Genomic DNA, 21,552 nt, shown 5'->3' with positions numbered 1-21,552 from the left:
ACACACACCCCTCCCACCATCCCCCTAGGATCTGTCAGTTCACAGATAAAAGCAATTGCTGGGTAGATTGTTCTGTGTAGCTAGATGTTTCTGGGATGTGTCCCACCACAGGTGGTGGGAGGTGAGCCAGCCACAGGGACGTGCACACACAGGCTAAGGAACGTTGCTTGTGAGACTGTGAATAACCTTAGGAGCCTGGTTATTTGCATACATCATTCTGGCTGCCCTAAAGGAAAAACAAATAGTTACAGAGCTCACAATCCTACAAGACCTAAGTCTCCCTCAGCTTACAAATGTCTTAGCAATCTACAAGAACAAAGCATTTCCATCAATAACCTAGCTTCCAGAAGAGAATGCAGACACAATTAAATGTCTTTACAGTGCAGCCCATGGACAGATACTTGAAGTGGATGGACAAAGTGTAGTGTCCCTCCAGAAGCTCCCAACGGTCTTACTGTTCACGCCTTGCTAGAGGGGAAAACGACCTTAACCTGACAGTGCAAGGCCTCTGGTATCCTGTGAGTCTTCTTTAATATGCAAAAATCCTCATGAAGCCTCCCTTTTCCTTACCTCCCCCAACTCCGAAGCATATAGTCAGCCACTCCTCAAGACCCCTGGGCAGCAGGTCTTTCTGCCCATGGGTCCTGTCCCATGCTTTTGTAAACCACCATTTTGCCCCAAAGACATCTCAAGAATTCTTTCTTGGGTCATCGGCTCCAGATCTCACCCCACCGAACCTCACTTATGTTCTAAAACCCCATTAGAAACATGAACACATGGAAATGCAGCTCTCTCCTCCTAGCGAACAGATGTTTGACTTCAGACCCAGTCATTTGCCCTATAAATAGAGCCCTTATGGGGATAGTCCGCTGGAAGTCTCACCTGAGAGGAGAACTCTAGGCCCAGGCCTCTCAGTCGAGAGGCCAGCCTGTCTGTCTCCATAGGGCACCCCCAGCTGATGAGGTTGGTTGTTGGAAATGTCTCATTTTACCTAATTCTCATTTGTTGCCTACTATTACATCAATGTGTAGATTCTTTTCTTCTGTTACGTTTCTATTACAACAGAGTTTTCTTTCCTTTTTGAAGTCAAAACACAGCTGTTTAGAATCTTCTGTTCAGAACACAGATGTGAGGGGGAAAAAAACACTCTGACTAGTTACTAAGAAATAGAAACATAAAAGAAGACTTTTCTTCACTGTTAATTTAGCAGACTCCCAAAACCTGTATTTTGCAAGTATTGTTTCTGGGAGACCATTAGGCAATGTAAGGACCTTCAGATTTCTCAAAACCTTTGGAAATCCTTTTTAAAAAATATTTTCTATTAAAATAAATCAAAATGGAAATAAAGCTTTTCCTGATTTGGTTTGGTTTGGAGAAATTTTGTCACATCACTATTTTGGGAGGGACCTCCAAATTTCCACTCACAGAGAATGAGCAAGTTGTAGCCATCCATTTGAAAATGTGTGCATGAGTTGAACCCCAAAGTTTATAGCAGCAATGTCCACAGTAGCCAAACTATGGGAAGAGTCCGGATGTCCATCAACAGATGAATGGATAGAGATGTGGCCCATATATACAATGGAATATTACTCAGCAATCAGAAAGAATGAAGTCTTGCCATTTACAACGACATGGATGGAACCAGAGGGTATTATGCTAAGCGAAATAAGTCAGTCAGAGAAAGATAATAATCATACGATTTCACTCATATGTGGAATTTAAGAAACAAAACAGATGAACATAGGGGAAGGGATAGAAAAAGTAAGATGAAAGCAGAGAGGAAGACACACCAAAAGAGACTCTTAACTGTAGGAAACAACCTGAGGGTTGTTGAAGGAGAGTGGCTTGGAGGGATGGGGTAGCTAGGGGATAGGCATGAAGACAGGCATGTGATGGAATGAGTACTGGGTGTTAAATGCAACTGATGCATAACTAAATTCTACCCCTGAAACTAGTAAAATTTTTTTAATGATTTTATTTATTTATTTGACAGAGAGAGATCACAAGCAGGCAGAGACAGGCAGAGAGAAGAGGGAGGAAGCAGGCTCCCTTCTGAGCAGAGAGCCCGATTCGGGACTCAATCCCAGGACCCTGAGATCCTGAACTGAGCCGAAGGCAGAGGCTTAACCCACTGAGCCACCCAGGCACCCAAAACTACTAAATTTTTTAAAGGAGAAAGAAAACGTGTGTGTGAGAGATTTCTGGGAATAAGGACTAGCAAATATTGTTTCATAGTCCCTAGATCTGTGCCAAATGCTAATGTGGACTTTCCCCGCCGTCAAGCAATTCTCTGTGATACCAGGTGCTTTGTACAATTTCAGTGAATTCTACCCAAGGATCATGTTAGCCCCCGCGGGTTAAAGACCCCACAGTAGCCCATCACCCTTTAGGACCAGCAGAATCCAAATTGCATTGTATGGCTTCCTCACTTCCCAAGACAGACTTAAAGGGATCCCCTGGCATTTCTCCCCCCGCTCTGCACCATCCAGGTGAGAGATTTCCTGATTACTATTTCAGGACACACGTTGGGTGGACAGGGCAGAGAAGCTCAATCGGCTCTCCCTGTAAACCACCCAGAAAATGGAAGAGTCCCTTCTGGATCTGAGGCAGAATCAGAGTGGGTGGTGATATGGATTACTGCTCAGAATTACATTCCATGAACACCCACAAGACAGCAGGACTGTCCAGGGCTCTGGCTGTCTTGAATTCCCACCACACTGATCCCAAAGCACTAACTAAGAGAATGCCTCCCCACAAATGGGCGGTACTCCTGACTCAGCTGGCTGTGTTCTGACCCACTTTCCTTTCTCTCAAGATCCTATTCTAAATGGATTCATAGAAAATGTTTCGGGATTACACTGGCAATGATGAAAAACTGAGTATTGTCCATAAGAGTGTGACAAAGGAGTTTGATTTTGACCCAACAGTAGACCAAGACGACATAAAGAAAGGATTCTGAAGGGTGAGAACAGAACAGGCCCCCAGTGGGGGCCACTTTGGCATGAAGAGGGTTTTGAGCTGCAGAAGCGGCAGGAAGAGGCCTGCCCATAGCTCCCTCCTTGGCCTAGAGGCAGACACTCGTGAGGAATGAGCAGTTCCAGGGCCTGAAGAACACAGGAGGTGGGCCCCCCAGGCAGACCTACACTACTGGGCCTTATATGGTGTCCCCAGATCAGATGTCCGCTTGGCCCCAGCTCGCCGTCCTTCCTTTTCTCCTGTCACTTCTCTGCAAAGGCGTCGTTCCGACCCACGCCCCGGTCCTAACAATCCCTTGGGACTGGGAATTGACCAATCCCCAGCTCGTCATCACCCAGGTCTTCTTCAAGGGATGTGCCCCACGGGTACGGATCCTTAGGGTGTTTACTTTGTCGGGCTCATTCTGGGGTCCCAGCCAACGACCCTCAGAAGGGTAGAGGAAACAGGCTCTTCCTGCCCCACGCTGTTCACGCTGGGAAGAGTTATCCGGCCTTCCCCGCGCGTGTTTGATGTGTTATATGGCCTTTGGGGTCGCCCTCCTTTAAGTTCTGTTCTCGCCAACCAGGCCGCGCAGAGGGAGGGCACAGGCCCTGCCAGCTCTGCTGCAGGGGACCAGCTGAGGACACTAGGGAGTTTATGGACTGCTGGCTGGGGGCGCAGGGCTCTTGATCTTGGGGGCGTCAGTTCGACCCCACGTCTGCGGGAGACATCACTTCAGAAAAAAAATCGGACTTGGTGCAAAAGTCCCATTTGGCCCACGGAAAAGGAATCATAATAGTTAACTTTCATTGCCACGACAGGAGCGGGGACGCAGAGGGCCACCAGCCAGGTGGGCGCCACAAGCCAGACCGCCCGCCCCCACCAGGCCGCGCATGCGCTCTCCCCGTCTCCGCCACGGCGGCCTCATTATCATACATTTGCATGGCGGCCTCATTATCATACATTTGCATGGCGGGTTCCGGGTGCTTGTTGGTCTCCTTGCAGACGGCTTGGGAAGAAAGCATAGGAGGTGCATAAAGAGACAAGGCAGCCAGACTATCGGGACAGGAGAAGTGGGGCAGGGGCAGGAGGGCGGAGAGATACAGGCAACAGGCTGCGGGCAGGTCGAGACCCCGCTGGAGCAGGACCCGCGGAGAGGCAGGACGGGAGCTGAGCGGAAAAATGGAAGCACAGGGCAGAAGTGCGCGTGTAGGGGTTCGCCCTCTGTCCTGAGTAGCCCGCTCCACCCTTGTGCCCTGTGAGCTTTCGCTGTAACTGCTACGAAACGTCTGCTTTCGTCAGAGGTTGGCTCCTGAGCCCTTCCGAGGGCGGGAGGGGACGTCCGGCGGCCTGCGGTCGCGCTGGGTCAGCGAGGTCGCGAGTCCGGGGCCCGACCGTGTGCTTTCTTGCTGCCTGCACGCGGCTCCAGAGGCTCTCCCTGTCTCTCTGCTCCTACCCCCACTGTTCCCCTACTTACCCTTTATAATAGACCTGGACTTTGGGGTCGAGTGCAGTGCCGGAGAAGGCACATGGTTTAAAAAGAGACCTTGGGGCGCCTGGGTGGCTCAGTGGGTTAAAGCCTCTGCCTTCGGCTCAGGTCATGATTGCAGGCTCCTGGGATTGATCCCCACATCGGGCTTTCTGCTCAGCAGGGAGCCTGCTTCCCTTCCTCTCTCTCTCTCTGCCTCTCGGCCTACCTGTGATCTCTGTCTGTCAAATAAATAAATAAAATCTTAAAAAATTAAAAAAAAGAGAGAGAGAGAGAGACCTTCCACCCGTCCTTAAGTTTCTATGCTGTCCAGAGGAAGGCATCTGTTGCCTGTATCTATCCGCCCTCCTGCCCCCTGCCCCCTGCCCCACTTCTCCTGTCCCGATAGTCTGGCTGCCTTGTCTCTTTATGCACCTCCTATGCTTTCTTCCCAAGCCGTCTGCAAAGAGACCCCATAATTTTCAAATACCCTCCACTCCTCCTCTCATCACTGAGTCCTGGGAAAGGGATGGCCCTTTTATCCCTTTGATGTCCCATCTTTGATGGAATCATTGGCTTGGTGGGAAAGATTGGGAAGGAGAAAGAAATAGCAAACATTCATTTTCCAGACTCCATACAATCTTAGAACAGGGAAGACAGTTCCCCATCTTGTGAGACAGCACACATCCGTGAAGGGGGAGGGGTTGGGGGTCCCTCTTGGGGAGGCTCACCAGGCGGAAGAGGTTCATGGGTCAGGGATGCTTTTCTGCAGCGGAAACAGCAGTGGGGAGTTTCATAGGACATATCTGGGTCCCAGGCTCTCCAGGGTGATTTGGGGTTCAGCAGGGACGCCTATAGCTCCAAAGGATTGTCAGTCTGTCTTTCCTCTAGATGGGCAAGAGATCACAATTCCACCTCCCCATTGGAAGGCTTGAAACAGAGTAGAGCTCAATCCATATAATACAATATATGGGTTATAATTTATAATAAAATGGCCACAGTAAATAAGGACCACAGGAAAGGTTCAGGGAAGCTCTAAGTGCCCATCCCAGCTTGGACCCTGAATCGGAGGCTGGCCAACTTTCAATACCTTGAAAGGACCAACTGATTCCTCACCTAATTAGCCCCGGCAACATCCAAAGGCAGCTTCAGAAGCTCTCCTGCCTGAACTTCTGAAGGTAGCCTCTTCTGTGGTTCGTAACACAGGTTTAGTGGACAAAAGGGCTAGAGAGAAGGGAGCAAAGGAAGGACAAGAGACCAGCTTAGTTGCCAGCTGCCCTACAGCCTGCCCGCTTTAGCCTCCATGGTCCAGGTCCTCTGGGAGGATGATCTCTACTGGGAACTGCTCACAACTTCAGGAAACCCAGATGCTAGAAAAACGAGTGTCCCCAAGGGGAGAAGCCATCTACTCCCTGCCCACTGGGCAAAGAGATGGGACACTGGAGGGGGTCTGCCCTTGAGGCCAAGGGGACCTGGGGTTGCCCCTTCTCCACTGCCTACCCCTGGAGCGAGGAGATCCGGGCACATCATAGCTCCCTCATACAGCTTTACTGTCTCGGGGATGGAGCCCAGGGTGAGCACGGAAGGGACAGCTGAGACCTAACTGTCCATGGATACGGAGCCGCTCACTCCGTCCCACCTTCTTTCTGGGGCTTCATCATCTTACTTGCCTGCGTCCCTGAAGTCGGTGTCACCCGCCTGTCAGTGCCTGGTTATATCATCTCTACAGAAGCTCTCAGTGCAGGGACTGCCGCCTGTGTGGCTGGGCTGTCGTTCCCTGTGGCTTTGCTCTCTTGGGATTATAGCTCCATATCCTTCTCTGCTTGTCCCCACAGGGTCTAAGGTATATCAGGTGCCCCGAGTAAGTGGGTAAAATCTCTTTTCCTGTGTGTTTCTTCCATCTAGCTGTCCCTGAGTTCTATTCTTTTATACTAAACTGGAAAGTAAGTAAAAGGTTTCCCTGGGTTCATAAAAGACGCTGAAAATCACAGCCATCAGGGTGATCCCTCCACAAAACCGGGAGACCACCTTAAATAAAGACGGCCTTATTTCCCTTTGTGTTTTTCCGCTTCAAGAAAGATTGTCTCACTTTGGGATCAGAGAGGGAGAAAATAGAGGAATATTGGTGATTAAACAAATTGCAAGTACTGAGAAAATAAAAAGGTGGGTAGCAAACATACACTGTAATCACATAGTCGTTCTATGGGAGTTAGGTCTCAAATTTTCTAGGTGTTCACAACAACGCGCTGGGAAAATCATTTCTCAGCCTGTTTGCTTTCGTGTGTGTGTTTAAAGCTGTACTCACTTGTACGCTCAGGTAAGTCAACCATGCACATTCTCGTGGATCGTATTTCTTTTTATTAGAATCTGAATATTTTTAACGTCCTGTAAGATTTCCTTTTGAACTGATGTATCATCTAGTCATATATTACTGAGTGTCCCAATATATAGAATTTGCCGCCAGACTTTGGGTCATGACTTGTGCCTTTGCCACCGAAGGGACGCAGAAGAGGACAGTCTGGAATTTACTGAGCTGTCTTAACATGACTGAACATGGTAAATGACCCATGTGCTCAAACGCAGCAAGTTCTCGGCCTGCTGGTCACGATCCTAAAAGCCGCAGGCTCTTGGCTGCATTGCCCCTCTCTTCCATCTCCCTCTTTGTTTGCACTTGATTACCTAGTGTCTGAGCAAAAGGTGTCAAAATCTGCAGGGATATGTATTTACCCACTTGCGTGTGAATTTTGAGCCGCTTGTGCATTTCACGATGGAATGGGGTGCCTTTGTGCTAACCGTTACATTGATCTAGCGTTCCTCGTGCTAGAGCATAATGTCCTGCTTTGACATTTTTAATCAGTTTTACCTTAAATTCTTCACTAGAGCTTAAGATAAAAACATGGTAGACAATGAGAGCTCCTGGAAATACCTAGCAGTGATTTGCACGGTGGTTACAGCACGCTAAAATGTGCAGGACCCAGATACGCTTTCCTTGAAAGGAAATGTGTCTTTAAACTCCCATGGGGGTAGGGGGTGGAACTACCCCTTTGTTATGGGTTGATGGCATCCAACAAAAAGGTAACCTGGAACCTGCCAGCGTGACCTTGTTTGGAGAGAAGATCTTTGCGGACGCGGTCCAGTTAAGAAGAGGTCATACTGAACGCAGGTGTCCCTAAGCCCATGCCCAGTGTCCTTATAAGAGGGGAACTCGGACCACACGGGTCTGGAAGCTCACTGCACCCTAGCTCAGCCCAGAACATGAGCGGGGCCGTGGCCAGACTGTGGTGGGATCGAAGGGGCTCTGGGGGCAACTGTGCCTGGCTGCCAGCTGCTCCGGGGATCCCCCTCCTGAAAACAGCCCTGGGAACAGGGAAATCTAGGCACAGTAAACAATGTTAAAGTGTGTCTGAGCGCAACCTGATTCACATCAGGTGGCCTCCAATCTTGCCGACCAGACAGCATTTAAGGCGCTGGACAAAAGGAAGGACTTCCGTAGGCAGAACGGAGTCACGCAGGGAAAAGCGGCTGCTTATTGCAAGGTCATTTTCCTGCAGGGAGGGGACGGCAGGGGCCTGCCAGGCCAATTTCCTCACCAGGGCTGAGCCGCTAATTCCTGACCAGTTAGTGTAAGATTCCATTTCTGGCAGAGCTGAAACTGTCATGAACATGTCTGCGTTTGGAGACCTGGGGGAGATCCCCCCACTCCTGGCACCTCCAATTCTGCAAGCCACTCTACTCACCATCGACACACTGCAAGATTTTTCCATTTTCATAGGTACAGAGGATGTTGTAGAAATACACGGTATCCACATGAGGAGGGGAGCTCAGGCCCGTGGGAGGGAAGCCAAAGGCTGGTAGGAGAAGGCGTGTCTGTGTGCCCTGACCCCAGCCTGGAGCCACCCACGGGTCTGCCCAGGGGGTGGCTATGTGGCGAGGGGTGAGGGGCCAGGGTGCCTGCAAGGGCACCGGGATGGGAAGGGTACCTCCCTGGAGCGGGGCCACCTGCTGCCCCCTCTCAGATTCAGCTCCCGGATCCCGTGCCCCTCAGCTGCCCGCCATGGTCTGCTGTCTGTCACCCACACCTGAAGCTGGGATCCCACGGCAGACCCGCTCCCCTCTGCCTGCGGAAATAACGTGAAATGTGCACAGAAGAAACCGTGGCCTACACGAGCTCAAAACCCTGTCCCCTTGTACAGAAAGCAGGGCAGCCCCTGTCGCATCCAGGGTCCTGCTCATGTGGACCCAGGAGCCCCAGAGCCCCATGCAGAGAGGCCAGGACCTTGGAGGGAAGGGTCCCCAGCCTCCCGCCCCGGGAGAGGCAGGAGAAGAGCCTTAGTCTGCATATGCACAGGGGACGCTGCCTCCAGGAGAAAGCCGGCTAGCTAAGCTTCTTCCCCCCTCACAAGCCTGCATGCATGTAGCATGGTTTACCTTTGCTGTGCCAGGCTCCAGCCCAGGCTCTGTCCTGGCAGCCACCCACCTGCCTCAGCCCCAACCCTTAACCCTCCTGCTGGGGGCAGTGTCCTCTGCCTCTGCAGGGCACTGGCCGGGACAGATCCCTCCCTCTCTGCAGCCTCCGGAAGCAGCAAGAAGAGCCTGAGCTCCTCCAGGACGGACAGAGTCCCCTTTACCACCGGAGGCAGGGGTCTGCCATCGCAACGTTCCACGCACAGTAACGTTCCTGGCTGGGCTGGTGGAAAGCTCCCCACAGGTCATCCTTCTCCTGGAAAGGATGGGGTCACGTGCATAAGAACACGGGTGCTCAGGCCACCAGGGAAGGGCCAGACTCCAGATTCTGGCTCAGGTCACGGTCTCAGGGCCGGGAGATCGAGCCCCGCGTCGGGCTCTGAGCTGGGTTGGAGCCTGCTTAGGATTCGTTCTCGCCCTCTCCCTCTGTCCCTCCACCTGTCTTCCCCCCTCTGTCTCCTCCTCAAAAAAATAATAGTAGTAACGTTAATAATAATAACACACAACGGCAAAAGGGGCTTCTTTCCTTCAATCATTCATGCCATAGGTTGGAATTGCTCCCAGCGCCAGGCGCTATGAACTAGAACCGTTATGGAAAGAAAATTTTTGATTTTTTATCATCTAAACCCCTTTATGTTTTATTTTAAAGATTTTATTTATTTATCTGAGAGGTGGGGGGAGACACAGACAGGGAGGGAGAGGGACACGCAGACTGTGCCCTGAGCACAGAGGTGGACACAGAGCTTGATCCCACAACCCTGAGATCATGGCCTGAGCCAAAGCCAAGAGTCAGACACCCAACCAATCGAGCTGCCCAGATGCACCCAAACCCCTTTATAATGACTCTGGTGGCCCAACTCCCATGCACTGCCATCTGACCCTGGCAGCTGAGCTGCGCCCACTGTTACCTGGTTTTCTTTCTCTGTGCTCTTGTTGGCCTTTCTCCTGTCAGGACAAAACCCACCCCCTGTTTTAGACTCTATGCCAGGAAATAGAGAATGTCATGACACCCAAGTCAGGACAGCTGCTGGGCACCCACAGGGACGGAGGGGCTCCGGGAACCCAAAGCCTTCATGGGGGAACACAGCTTCTGTGCAAAGAGCCAGGAATCAGCAGGTCGGAAGTATGTCTTTGTAAACCCTCATGGACATTAACATGCAACAGCAATTGCAAGTGTTAGTGCCAAAGAATGCTGGTAGTGGGGGCACTGGTCTCTGTCCTAAGGAGAAAGCAAAGATTCCCATTAGGCTGTGCATTCACGAAGCAGGTGCACCATATATGCTCGGTGTGAACAAAGTCAGGCTGCCTTAGGGAGAAATCCAAACTGGACTGATGTGTGGGGGCTGGAGAGAGTCTTTCCCTTGCAACTCTGCCTTCCCCACCTCCCCCCCCCCCCCCCTTCCTGTTTCCTCCCCCCCCCTCTTCTTCCTTCCCCCCTTCCCCCTCTGCCTTCCCCCCCTCCCTCCCCCTCCCTCTTCCTGTTTCCTCCCCCTCCCTCTTCTTCCTTCCCTCCTTCCCCCTTCCTCTTCATTCTCCCTCCCCCTCCTTGCCCCAACTCTTCCTCCCTCCCTCTCCCTCCCTCTTCCTCCTTCCCCAACCCTTCCTCCCCCTCCCTCTCGTTCTCCCTCCTCCTCCCTCCCCCTCCCTCCCTGTCCCTCTTCCTCCCTCCTTCCCTTGCTCCCCCTCTGCCCCCTTCCTTCTTCCCTCCTGCCTCCCTCCCCCCTCCCTCCATTCCTTCTTAGAAAAGCTCAGCTTGCCCTACAGTGTTCCATCAGTCAATACACCATGTTGCCCTTGACCCCAGGACAAGCGTCTCAGTCAGCTCAGGTTGCTGGGATAAATGCCACCGACCAGGCCACTTGAAGAGCAGACATTCACTCGTCAAGGTTCCAGGGGCCGGGAGTCCAAGATCAGGGTGCCAGACATTGGGTTCCTGGTGATGTCTCTCTTCAAGTCTTGCAGAGGGCTCCTTCTCACCACGCCCTCACATGGAACAGAGAGAGAAGCAAGTGCTGTCCTGCCTCTTCTTATAGGGACACCAATCCCACCACAGGGGCCCCCAGCACCATGACTTCCTGTAACCCTACTCTCCTCTTAAAGGCCCCACATCCTGACACCAAGCCCCTGGGGATTAAATTTCAGCATGTGAATCTGGGGGAGACCCCCACAGTAGCAACCAGGAGAGTCTGGTCCTGACCTTCTGGGACTCACCAGCCTCTACATGTGGGTAGAGGGACTCAAAAATCTTAGCAGCTACACAGAAACACAGCCTCCTACACAAGGCCCTTCCTAGAAATGCTCCCCTCCTACCCCACACCCCAGGGACGCCAGAAACCCCAGCAGGACCTGGTGGAGGACCAGCGTTCTGAGGACTGGCAGGACCAGGGTGGGTGAGGGGACTGTGGGGGCAAATGGCTAGGATCACCCCCCCCAGCCCTGCATAGAGCCTGGGGCACCCAGGACAAGCTTCTCGGACCTGTAAGCTTGGCCCACACCGGGGCCGCCCCAAGAAGCACCCTGAGCTGGCTTCAGTGCCCTGCTTGGTCATCCAGCAAGTCTCAGTAGTCTTGGGATGAGATGCCAGGATGCTCATTTTACACGAGTTCATGCACATGGTGTCCCTGGCTTTGTGCCCTACCCATATCACGACCTCCCCAAACCAGGTTGTTGGTCGCACAAACTCTCTCCTCCTGGATATTGCAAATGTGCTGACAGCCTCAGTGTCCACTGAGACGGAAGAACAGCTTCTGAATGGTGACTTGTGAGAAGATGTCTGAGAAGTGTGAGCCAAAGGCACAGTCCCAAGGAAAGCCATTCTTGCTGGGAGCACACCTCCTGTGGAAGGTCAGGCCTCTGACCTCTTCCAGTGGTGCTGGGAGGCGAGACTCACCACCTATGTGCATTACCCAGCAACTCTCCCAGAGTTGTCCGCCAAAGTGGTTTGCATAAATGATCCAGAAACAAGCTCTATTTTCTTAAGTGCCTTGTATTCAAAGACTTTATCTTTTTAACAGAATCAGTGACTGTGGAAGTCGGTGCAATTTCATCTATAATGTCATATTTCTATAGCAGCAGAAATTACACAACGTCTGACTCTTTTTTTGATCAGAGACACAAACACAGAGCAAAGCATTTGTGTTTTAAGATTTTTCTTCTACACACCCCATCATGAGTGGCGTTCCTTCCTTCTTCAAATTGAAATGAAGTTCACTATTCAAAATATTTAAAATCCTAGGTTGCACTTAGCTTGGTGCTTGGCGCCAATCAACCTGATTTCCAGGGTCAGCTCTCGCCTCAGGGGCTTTTTAACTTGGGACATATTTTCTTCAGCCTTCTGCTACCCATCTGTAAAATGGAGTTGATGACAGTGCATTCCTGGAAAGCTTGTTATGGGCACCACGTTGAATTAAGTATTTAATAAACGGTTACCTAGCTCATCATGAGCTCTATGGAAATGCTTGTTAAATCAACTACATATTGTTAAGGTAAACAGATGAAATGGTTAATGCTCAGTATGTCCAAAGCAGCTCAGGCACCCACAAGTCAAGAGGCCCATGGACCTCAGAGGACAGATTTGCATGTGGAGGGCTTTTGTGTTGGTATCTTGAAGGAATCTTGCTAACTGCCCTGAAGCTGTGGGCCATTGCATCTTGGGGGCACCATTAGGTTTCCTGGCCTACTTGAAGAATGCCCTGGGTGATTAAAGTGGCCAGGAAAGTGACACCACCCCCTAGATCTGAGCTGTTTGAAATACAGATTCTGAGTCAATACCTTTGATGTGGGGCCCAAGATTCTGCATTTCTGACTAATGAGCTTCCCAGGTGATGCTGAAGTAAGTGAGAAATGTGAAATTCCTAACAGCTTTTGTTTTTCTCTTGGCATTTAACATATAGGGAAACTTAACTCAGGATTATAGTGTGGAGGCCGAGAAAATTAAGGCCATCCCACCTCAAGTTTAGCTGATGTGGGAAACAGAGGCAGAAGAAAATCATTAAAGTGCACAAGGTCCATCTTAGGTGCTGAAGATAAAAAGTCATTAAAATTCCTTACCTACTGACAAGCCCCTGAAACAGACAGAGTGGCTCTCCCCTGGGGACTTAACTGTCCTCACCTTGAGGTTTTGCTAAGGACAATCCTAGCCTGACCAACCCCCTACCCCAACAGGTCCAACCAGGATCCTGTAAGTCTACTTTAACAATTACTTTATCTCTAAACCTCCAAGATAGTGTCGAGAATCATTCCCAAGTATATGGCCCACTGATAATACATCTAAAGAGTCTCACGAGAAGATTTTTATTATTGGTAATAAATAATCTTTCTCCCAACAATAGCTAGCCCCTCAAGGTCCTGGAGACCTTGCTTCCAAAATTCCTTAGAGACTTAATCCCCTTTATCCTCACCTACCCCCGAGTCCACCCCTACTCTGCCTTTAAAAACTCTGACTGTAATCTGGTTCAGGGTCCAAGTCCCTACTCCATTGTGTCGGGTATACTTGGGCCCAAGCTTAAGCTTGTCAAATAAATCATGTGATTGCATCGGTGCTTGGCTCCTTGGTGGTCTCTCAGACGCGAAAACTCAGGCACAACATACAGGTGTTGGGTCGGTGGCTCTGGGAATGCAGGCGGAACAATAGAAATGACCGCAGGGGTCGCCATCTTCCAGCCCCCTTCCTTAACCATCCACTCTCCCAGCAGAAGAATGTATGCCCAGGTCACGTCTCCATAGGTAACCCGATACCTATGCATGAAACAGAAATATCAGCACACCCCCCCCATACCCTCCGATCACCAAATACCTTACCATGTATGGATGTGAACCCATGCCCTGCCTTGGCCAGATAGAAGACCCCACCGACTCCCTCCCAGCACGACTTCGCCGAAACTTGCCAGAGAGTGCCCACCTCCTCCTGGGGTCACTTTCCTGTCTCCCCTTCTCATGAGCCCTGAAACTTGGCTGGAGAGTGCCTTTAATAAATCTTGCCTTGTGCCTACCTCGCCTGGTGTTGTGTTTACCTTGCCTGCAAAACTTTACAATAGGAATTAATTAAATGAGGAGACAACTCAAGGACTGGTAACTTCTGATAAAAACAAGACAATAGGTCCAAAATGGAGTGCCTTATGCTAAGGGCCACAACACCTAAGCAAGACCCAGTGTTTTGAAAATGTCAGATCTCCCAGGATGGAGCCTGTCAGGAATCCTGAGATCAGCACCAGTGAGATGATAGGCCCCTGCTGTCCTATAAAAGGAAATTGACCTTGCAATAATGCTTTCTTTGCTTTATGTGACTTCTTGTTCACGTTGAGTTCCGTCTATACATGTTTTTCATTTTGTACTGCTCCTTGGAACTCTTTTATATCTGTTCAAATGGATTCGGCCTGATTCTCACCCATTTTTGCTCAAATTATTAACATTTTTAATAGGCCTCAGCTTATCTTTTAACAGTTCCATAAGCCTGTGTTCTAGTGAAAGGCTTAGTTAGAGAACACTAGCATTTGATCGTGGGATTTTTTTAAAGATTTATTTCTTAGAGAGAGAGAGAGAGAGAGTGGACCCCCGACGTGTGCCCACGAGTGGGGGGAGGGGCAGGGGGAAAGAATCTTCAAGAAGACAATCCCTTGAGCATCCAGTTGAGGGCCTGGATCCCACCACCCAGAGATCACAACCCTAAATCACGACCCTAGATCACGACCCCAGATGCCCACCTGAGCCAAAACCAACCCACTGCGCCCGGCAGGTGCCCCTAGGCGTAGCATATTTTAGCAGACTGATGAGATCCTATGTATCAAGCACTGACCGTGTACCTGTCACTGCAGAGGGGAGGAGTCAGCCTTGAAAGAAGCAACTGGAAGGAGGGCTATTTCCCTTGACACAGATTCATTTCCTCCCTCCAGCTGAAAGTCGCCCTGCAGCTGCATTCCAAGAGAAGTACCTTGCTGTATTTTAAGTGTTTCCTAAGAAGCCCTTTGGATTTGCTCATGAGCTCTTAAACTGGCCTCGCGGAGTGGGTGGGGTGGGGGAGGAAACGATGGGAAGTAAATAGTCGAGTTATTCCCATTCCCCTCCGCTCAATAAGGATCAGCTTCTCCTCCCCAGCCTTTGGCCGCAGAAGTGCGCTTGCCCCTTGACTGGAGGTGAGGGAGACGCAGGGCTAGACCGGGTTTTACTTCTTCATTTTACTATTCGTATACCCTTCGTTTTCGGTCCCACCGAGAACCTACGACCAAACAGAGAAGCCCCTCCAGCCTGGAACAAAGGCGCTCAACGGGACACCCCGCGCGTGGCGCCGCGTCTGGGGATTGGCTGGATTACGTCCAATGGACAAGAGGAGCCGGCGTCTTCTACTTGCAAACCTTCTCAGCGGCGCTGCCCGCTGTCCAATCGGATTCCAGCGACTTGGAGCCTTCATTTGAATATGGGGCGGTAAAAAGCGCTGCCGGCCCAGCCTACGCAGGCGGAGGCCTCCACTTCGTCCCGCCGGCTTGAGTGCGTTCCCGGCCCGGCCGCCCTCTCCTCAGCCTCCGTGGTCCCCGCCCCGCCCCGGCCGCCGTCGCCCGTCGTCCCGCTTTCGCCCCTGCGCTGCCGCGGCCCCCATCCGCCTCGGTGGCCGCCCCGGCCGTCCCGCCGCCATCCCCATCCGTCCCTTACCCCGCTGCCGCCCCCATCCGCCTGGCTCGCCGCCCCTAGCCCGCACGCCAGGCCGGAGCCCTCTTGCTCGGCGCCCGCGCCCAAGAAGGGCTCCAAGAAGGCCGTCACCAAGGCGCAGAAGAAGGACGGCAAGAAGCGCAAGCGCAGCCGCAAGGAGAGCTGCTCCATCTACGTGTACGAGGTGCTCAAGCAGGTGCACCCCGACACCGGCATCTCGTCCAAGGCCATGGGCATCATGAACTCCTTCGTCAACGACATCTTCGAGCGCATCGCCAGCGAGGCCTCCCGCCTGGCGCACTACAACAAGCGCTCGACCATCACGTCCCGCGAGGTGCAGACGGCCGTGCGCCTGCTGCTGCCCGGCGAGCTGGCCAAGCACGCCGTGTCCGAGGGCACCAAGGCCGTCACCAAGTACTCCAGCTCCAAGTGAGGCGCGCCGGCCGCCCCGGAACCCAAAGGCTCTTTTCAGAGCTGCCTCTGGGCGCAGAAGGGAGCTTGCCATCCGGTCTGATTGTGAGGGGCTGTTCCATGGCGCAACTGGGGCACAAGACCCGGCCAAAGCCCAGCTCCTTCAAAGGCGCGTACCCTGCAAAAGCCTCTTGGGTCAGGCTCCAGCGAACCAGCAGCGGAAGAGGGAGGGCGCCTTGGCTTTAGGCGGGGACCCTGTGGGGTGAGGGAGGGCATCGCCTCCAGGAAGTCCTCGGACCACCCTCCCCACCAGCAACCCCCCTGTCCCTGAATGGGTGAGATCAGGTACGCTCGGCGCGACGTGAGTGAGGCCCTGGGTGTTGTGGCGCAGCCTTGGCTGGGCGCCTGTTCCCGTTGCCTCACTAGACCCAGAAGCTTCTGGCCAAAACCAGGAGTCTTGAGTTTAACTAGTTTTTTATGCGGACTACGCGTTTCTGCTGGAAAAAATGAAAATGGCAGATTGTGCCCTCCGCCCTCCTACTGTGCTAAAAATCCTCCTAGTAGGACATTGCTCATTCTTTTTTCAAAAAACGTGTATACTTTTAACAGAAACCCAGTAAACCGTGAAAGAGCATTTTTATTTTAGTTTTTTTTTTAATTCAGTTAGCCAATTTATAGGTAGTATATCATCAGTGTCAGATGTAGATTTTAATAACTTACCAGTTTCATGTAACACCCAATGGAAAGAGCCTTTTTAACCAAACGAATGGAAGGCATTTAAGAACAAAACAACGAGGTAAACCATACCCAAAGGAGGTATAATTTGCCTCCTTCATAACCAAAGCACTAGGCCTGACAGGTCAAGCTGCCCTCACCCTAAAAAACATCCCACTGTTCTAATGACTCCCAAACTACAAAGAACACCTCCAAGAGCATTCTGTCTCTGAAAGCCAGCAGGCCTCCCAGGATTTGGATTCCACCCTCGATTCCCTCAGGTGGGCCTTGCCCTGATTCTTGTCCCCTAGGGGACTCTGGCCATCTCCAGTGACTGCCACGCTCCCATCAACATTTAACCTCTTATACAGTAGATTGTTTGCTTTTGTAGATTTTATTAAAGGGATAGCCCCTGCAGCTCCATCGCTGGTTTACTCCATAGTAATTAGCAAATTTGACTTGAAATTTTTAGCTGAGATGGGGGATGGGGAGTGCTCTTAAATGCGCCTCAGACAGGAAACCTGCGAAATTCCTCCAGTGCCTTCCAGATCTGAGCGTTTATTTCATGATCTCAAACCCAGAGGATTCCACCACTGTGTTGGGCCCTCCCTCTCCAAGCCTATGCACTGTCAGTACCCCGCATTGTCCGCATTTCCTCCAACCTCCAGCTTAATGTAAATAACATTTCTCTTTCTCTGCTGTAGCCCTATTACAAACGTGGGCTCTGTACTCAATTTCCCTCCATTTCTTGATTATAAATTCTCAACACCCTGCATCTTCCTTTATAGATGCGCTGGGAGGAGAGGGCCCAACCAGGCCCATTCTCTGTCTGGGGCTGCTGCTGGCTTTCTCTGTAGCCTCCACTCTACTGTTGAGCACACAGATGCAGTCTTTTTTTTTTTTTTTTCTTTGTTTTTTTCATGATAATGAAGTGTGTGTACCAGAGCAGTGAAAAGACTGAGAAATTAATCTGCATTTTGCATTATCCAGAACAAGACATTTTCATGCCATTGTATTTGAGAATTGTTTCTTCAGCTTCTCTCTTTTATTTTTATTGCCTACTGGTAGCCCAATCACACACTGCTGGAGACAAGTTTCATTTTATTAAACCTATGTCTTAAGCTCATTAGTCAGAGAATCGTGGATCTGGGAGACTAGTTTCCTGTTACCAGAAGTGCTTGAGATAGACTCCTAGTCCACCTGAGTAGAGGGCTGAGGGCACAGACCCCACCCCCCCAGGACACCCCTGCTTCACAGTGGAGGGCTGGATTCTGTAGTGCTCATTATGAATCAGACATCTCTTAACAAGTGTTGATGTTGATGAAAAATCACTGTTTTCAAATTTTGGAATTATAACTAGGAGGGAGAGATTTGAGTAAAATAGCCATGATGAAATTTCTGTATGGGTTTGTTTGGGTGTTTCTGTTTTGTTTTGTTTGTAAATATTGTTTCAGAGCATGTAGCTAAAAAAAAAAAAAAAAAAGTAAAGGGAAAGCGAGGAGGCACACCACTGTCACTGTAACCACTGTAATTTTAACCACAATACTGTATGTGCCCGTGAATGCATAAAGGGAGCCCACAAGGTAGGGAGAACCCATCAATCTCACTGAATGACGTAGGTGTCACTAATATTCTGATTGATAATTATTTATATTTGATGCTTATATACCAAAACATGTTTTCAGCAATTACGTACTGTCCAGATGATTTTTTAAACACTTTTTGTCACCTACAAAAATTTTTAAGTTACAACTTACATATCTCTATTATTTTTTGGATAAAGAAAGGCCGTGGATAAAACACTTAAAAATATATCTTACATTTGGGTGAAATTCAGAGAAGTGCAATGGGAATGAGTTCAGGGAGAAAAAAAGATCATCTAGACTATCTCAGCGTTAACCAAGAATTTGATCACGTGTTTTATGAATTATGGTATCGAATTGCTATTTCAATAGATACCTTGAAAAGATCGTGTGTCCTCAATAAAAGACTTTGAAAAAGTATAAAAGCTCAAGAACTTTACAAGTATTCAGACATTTCTTTAAAATTTTTGGTTGTTGACTATTTTGCTTTTTAAAACGTCCTGTGTTGGGATTTGTGTCCTTGTTAACTATTAGAACTAAGGAAAAAAATATTTTAGATGCCAACGGGAAAACGTGTGAGGTTTTCAATCCGTTTAGCCTGAACCCACGCAGAAGGAATGGGTGGGTGGGCTTCAGCGCTGGGGCGGTTCCCTCCTCAGACACCCCCTACCACCCCCCACCACCCCCCAGGCCGGTACCCAACCGGCTTCCTTTGGAGAGATGATTTGCAAAAACACGATTGTTCTCTTTCATTGTGTTACATGTTCCCTGCCTGAGCTGAAGACACGTCCTTTCAATCCATCTAAGACTCAAAACGGCTCAAGGAAAGCGATTGTTGGGCATCTCTTATTTGCAAATAAGAAAAGCCAAGCGAAGCAAAAGGAAAAGCGACGTCTTTTCCCAAGTAAAGACTCTTTGTGCCAAAGCGCTTTCTGAGCCAAGATGACACTTTCCCCAAATTAAATGCCCTAAATTCAAAGGGGTAATTCTGTGTCACTGACGCTTCCCAGAAAATAAAAGTGTAGCTGAGAGGTAAAGGAGCTAATTTGTTCAGAAAAGGTGGAATTACAGAGGATTACAGACATCTTGAGCGGATGTCCCCCCATCCCCACATAGGTTACAGCTACCCGCAAGTTTCGTCTTATTACATCAGGCTCCCGCGCACAGGGACGCTTCCATTTCCCTTTCGGTTCCAAACATTCTGCCGCTGCAAGATCCAGCCACGCAAACACCCTCCCGGAACCGTTCACCGCTCCAGAATGACGACGCCTGGTCCAGGCAGGGATGACGAGGTCTGGTCCAGGGGAGGATGACGAGATCTGGTCCAGGCAGGAATGACGACATCTGGTGTGGGTAAGGAAGCAGCTCCAGGCGCTACCGCCCGGGCCAGGCAACCACAGAGTCCTCACCTCCGGGGTTCATTCATCAGGGACACTGGGGAGAGACAGTAGGCACGAGAGCCTCCTGGAGGTGCCCCGCGCCCCTCACCCACAGGCGCACGCCACGCGCAGACAGCGCAGAGCCTAGGAGTCCACGCGCGCAAGGGCCGGGATACACTCTGCAGCCACCAGAGGACGCAAAAGCTCAAGGCTCCGACTTCGACTGGTGACGCATGAATAGCCCCAAGAAAAGGGGAGGGTGGACATGGGATCCTTGAACGCCTGGCCAGGATTCCCGTCCCAGAACTCCGCACGGAATAGCTCCACATTCTTGCTCACACTCACTCACAAACGTGCGCACGCACACATCCCCAACCACCAGGAAACCGCTAGGACGCACAAAACGGAACTGGTCCACATGACAATCCTTCACCGTGTTCGAAACCCTTTTTCGATTGTGTGGGTGGCTCTGAAAAAAGCCTTTGGGTTCCGGGGCGGCCGGCGCGCCTCACTTGGAGCTGGTGTACTTGGTGACGGCCTTGGTGCCCTCGGACACGGCATGCTTGGCCAGCTCGCCGGGCAGCAGCAGGCGCACGGCCGTCTGCACCTCGCGGGACGTGATGGTGGAGCGCTTGTTGTAGTGCGCCAGGCGGGAGGCCTCGCTGGCGATGCGCTCGAAGATGTCGTTGACGAAGGAGTTCATGATGCCCATGGCCTTGGACGAGATGCCGGTGTCGGGGTGCACCTGCTTGAGCACCTTGTACACGTAGATGGAGTAGCTCTCCTTGCGGCTGCGCTTGCGCTTCTTGCCGTCCTTCTTCTGCGCCTTGGTGACGGCCTTCTTGGAGCCCTTCTTGGGCGCGGGCGCCGATTTGGACGGATCAGGCATGGCTGCAGATCTCTCCAAACAAAAAGAACGCAAGGCGGGAGCAACTCTATTTATACGTCCCGTATGCAAATGAAGGATCCAGAGTTCCTCGTTCCTGATAGGCTCAAGTGCTACGTCACGTCACCACTGGAAAAAGGCGCATGCAAATTAGGGGATGGCGGTCTCCTCTTCTGACTGGTGGCTGTCGCTATCCAATCGGACGAGGTCGGCTCGGCTACCTCTGGACCATATATAAGGGCTCACGGGGCCTAGCGGCCTCGTTGCTTCGGGCGTCTTCTTTCTGGTTTTTTCTCTCCCCGCGCCCGACTTGGAGATGTCTGGCCGAGGCAAGCAGGGCGGCAAGGCGCGCGCCAAGGCCAAGTCACGCTCGTCGCGGGCCGGCCTGCAGTTCCCGGTGGGCCGCGTGCACCGCCTGCTCCGCAAGGGCAACTACTCGGAGCGGGTCGGGGCCGGCGCGCCGGTGTACCTGGCGGCCGTGCTCGAGTACCTGACGGCCGAGATCCTGGAGCTGGCGGGCAACGCGGCGCGCGACAACAAGAAGACGCGCATCATCCCGCGCCACCTGCAGCTGGCCATCCGCAACGACGAGGAGCTCAACAAGCTGCTGGGCCGCGTCACCATCGCGCAGGGCGGCGTGCTGCCCAACATCCAGGCCGTGCTGCTGCCCAAGAAGACCGAGAGCCACCACAAGGCCAAGGGCAAGTGAGGCCGCGGAGGCGGGCCGATAACGGCCGCGCGCCCCAGGGGCCCCGTGACACCAAAGGCTCTTTTCAGAGCCACCCCAGCCTCACGAAAAGAGCCGCACTGAGCACGCTTCCGTTCCTTGTCCTAGGGCTGCGTTCTCCCGGGCGCACGGGAACCTGCCACGAGACACGGTCCGGGCTGGTGTGCCGCCGCGAGTGCGGACGAACACGTGGCCGCCCTCACCCCAAGCTACCGCTCGCCGTGAGGGTGCTTGTCCCTGTGCTACTGGGCCACGTTGGGACGCCAGGGACAGGCCGCTTGCCCACTCCGGGCCTGCAGAACCCGGTGGGCTCACTGGGTACT

The 21,552-nt window shown here is 51.6% G+C and overlaps 3 protein-coding genes across 3 annotated transcripts; 2 read left to right on the top strand and 1 right to left on the bottom strand.

Annotated features, from left to right (window-relative positions):
- The first annotated feature begins 11,182 nt into the window (after positions 1 to 11,182).
- LOC116861726 (histone H2B type 1-F/J/L-like) lies at positions 11,183 to 16,030 on the top strand. The gene is made up of 2 exons (XM_032848497.1): positions 11,183 to 11,273; positions 15,316 to 16,030. Exons 1-2 carry the CDS (start codon positions 11,183 to 11,185, stop codon positions 15,960 to 15,962), a joined length of 738 nt encoding a protein of 245 aa, XP_032704388.1. The 3' UTR covers positions 15,963 to 16,030.
- A 3,157-nt stretch (positions 16,031 to 19,187) lies between these two features.
- LOC116861747 (histone H2B type 3-B) lies at positions 19,188 to 20,527 on the bottom strand. The gene has a single exon (XM_032848524.1). The coding sequence runs from the start codon at positions 20,503 to 20,505 to the stop codon at positions 20,125 to 20,127; it is 381 nt and encodes a 126-aa protein (XP_032704415.1). The 5' UTR covers positions 20,506 to 20,527; the 3' UTR covers positions 19,188 to 20,124.
- Positions 20,528 to 20,779: 252 nt separating this feature from the next.
- LOC116861746 (histone H2A type 3) lies at positions 20,780 to 21,319 on the top strand. The gene has a single exon (XM_032848523.1). It carries the CDS (start codon positions 20,819 to 20,821, stop codon positions 21,209 to 21,211), a length of 393 nt encoding a protein of 130 aa, XP_032704414.1. The 5' UTR covers positions 20,780 to 20,818; the 3' UTR covers positions 21,212 to 21,319.
- Positions 21,320 to 21,552: the final 233 nt, after the last annotated feature.

This window comes from Lontra canadensis, unplaced genomic scaffold (genome assembly GCF_010015895.1).
Source record: "Lontra canadensis isolate GAN:19392208 unplaced genomic scaffold, GSC_riverotter_1.0 scaffold205, whole genome shotgun sequence".
Classification (NCBI taxonomy): domain Eukaryota; kingdom Metazoa; phylum Chordata; class Mammalia; order Carnivora; family Mustelidae; genus Lontra; species Lontra canadensis.
This window is presented reverse-complemented; position numbering and strand designations above follow the sequence as displayed.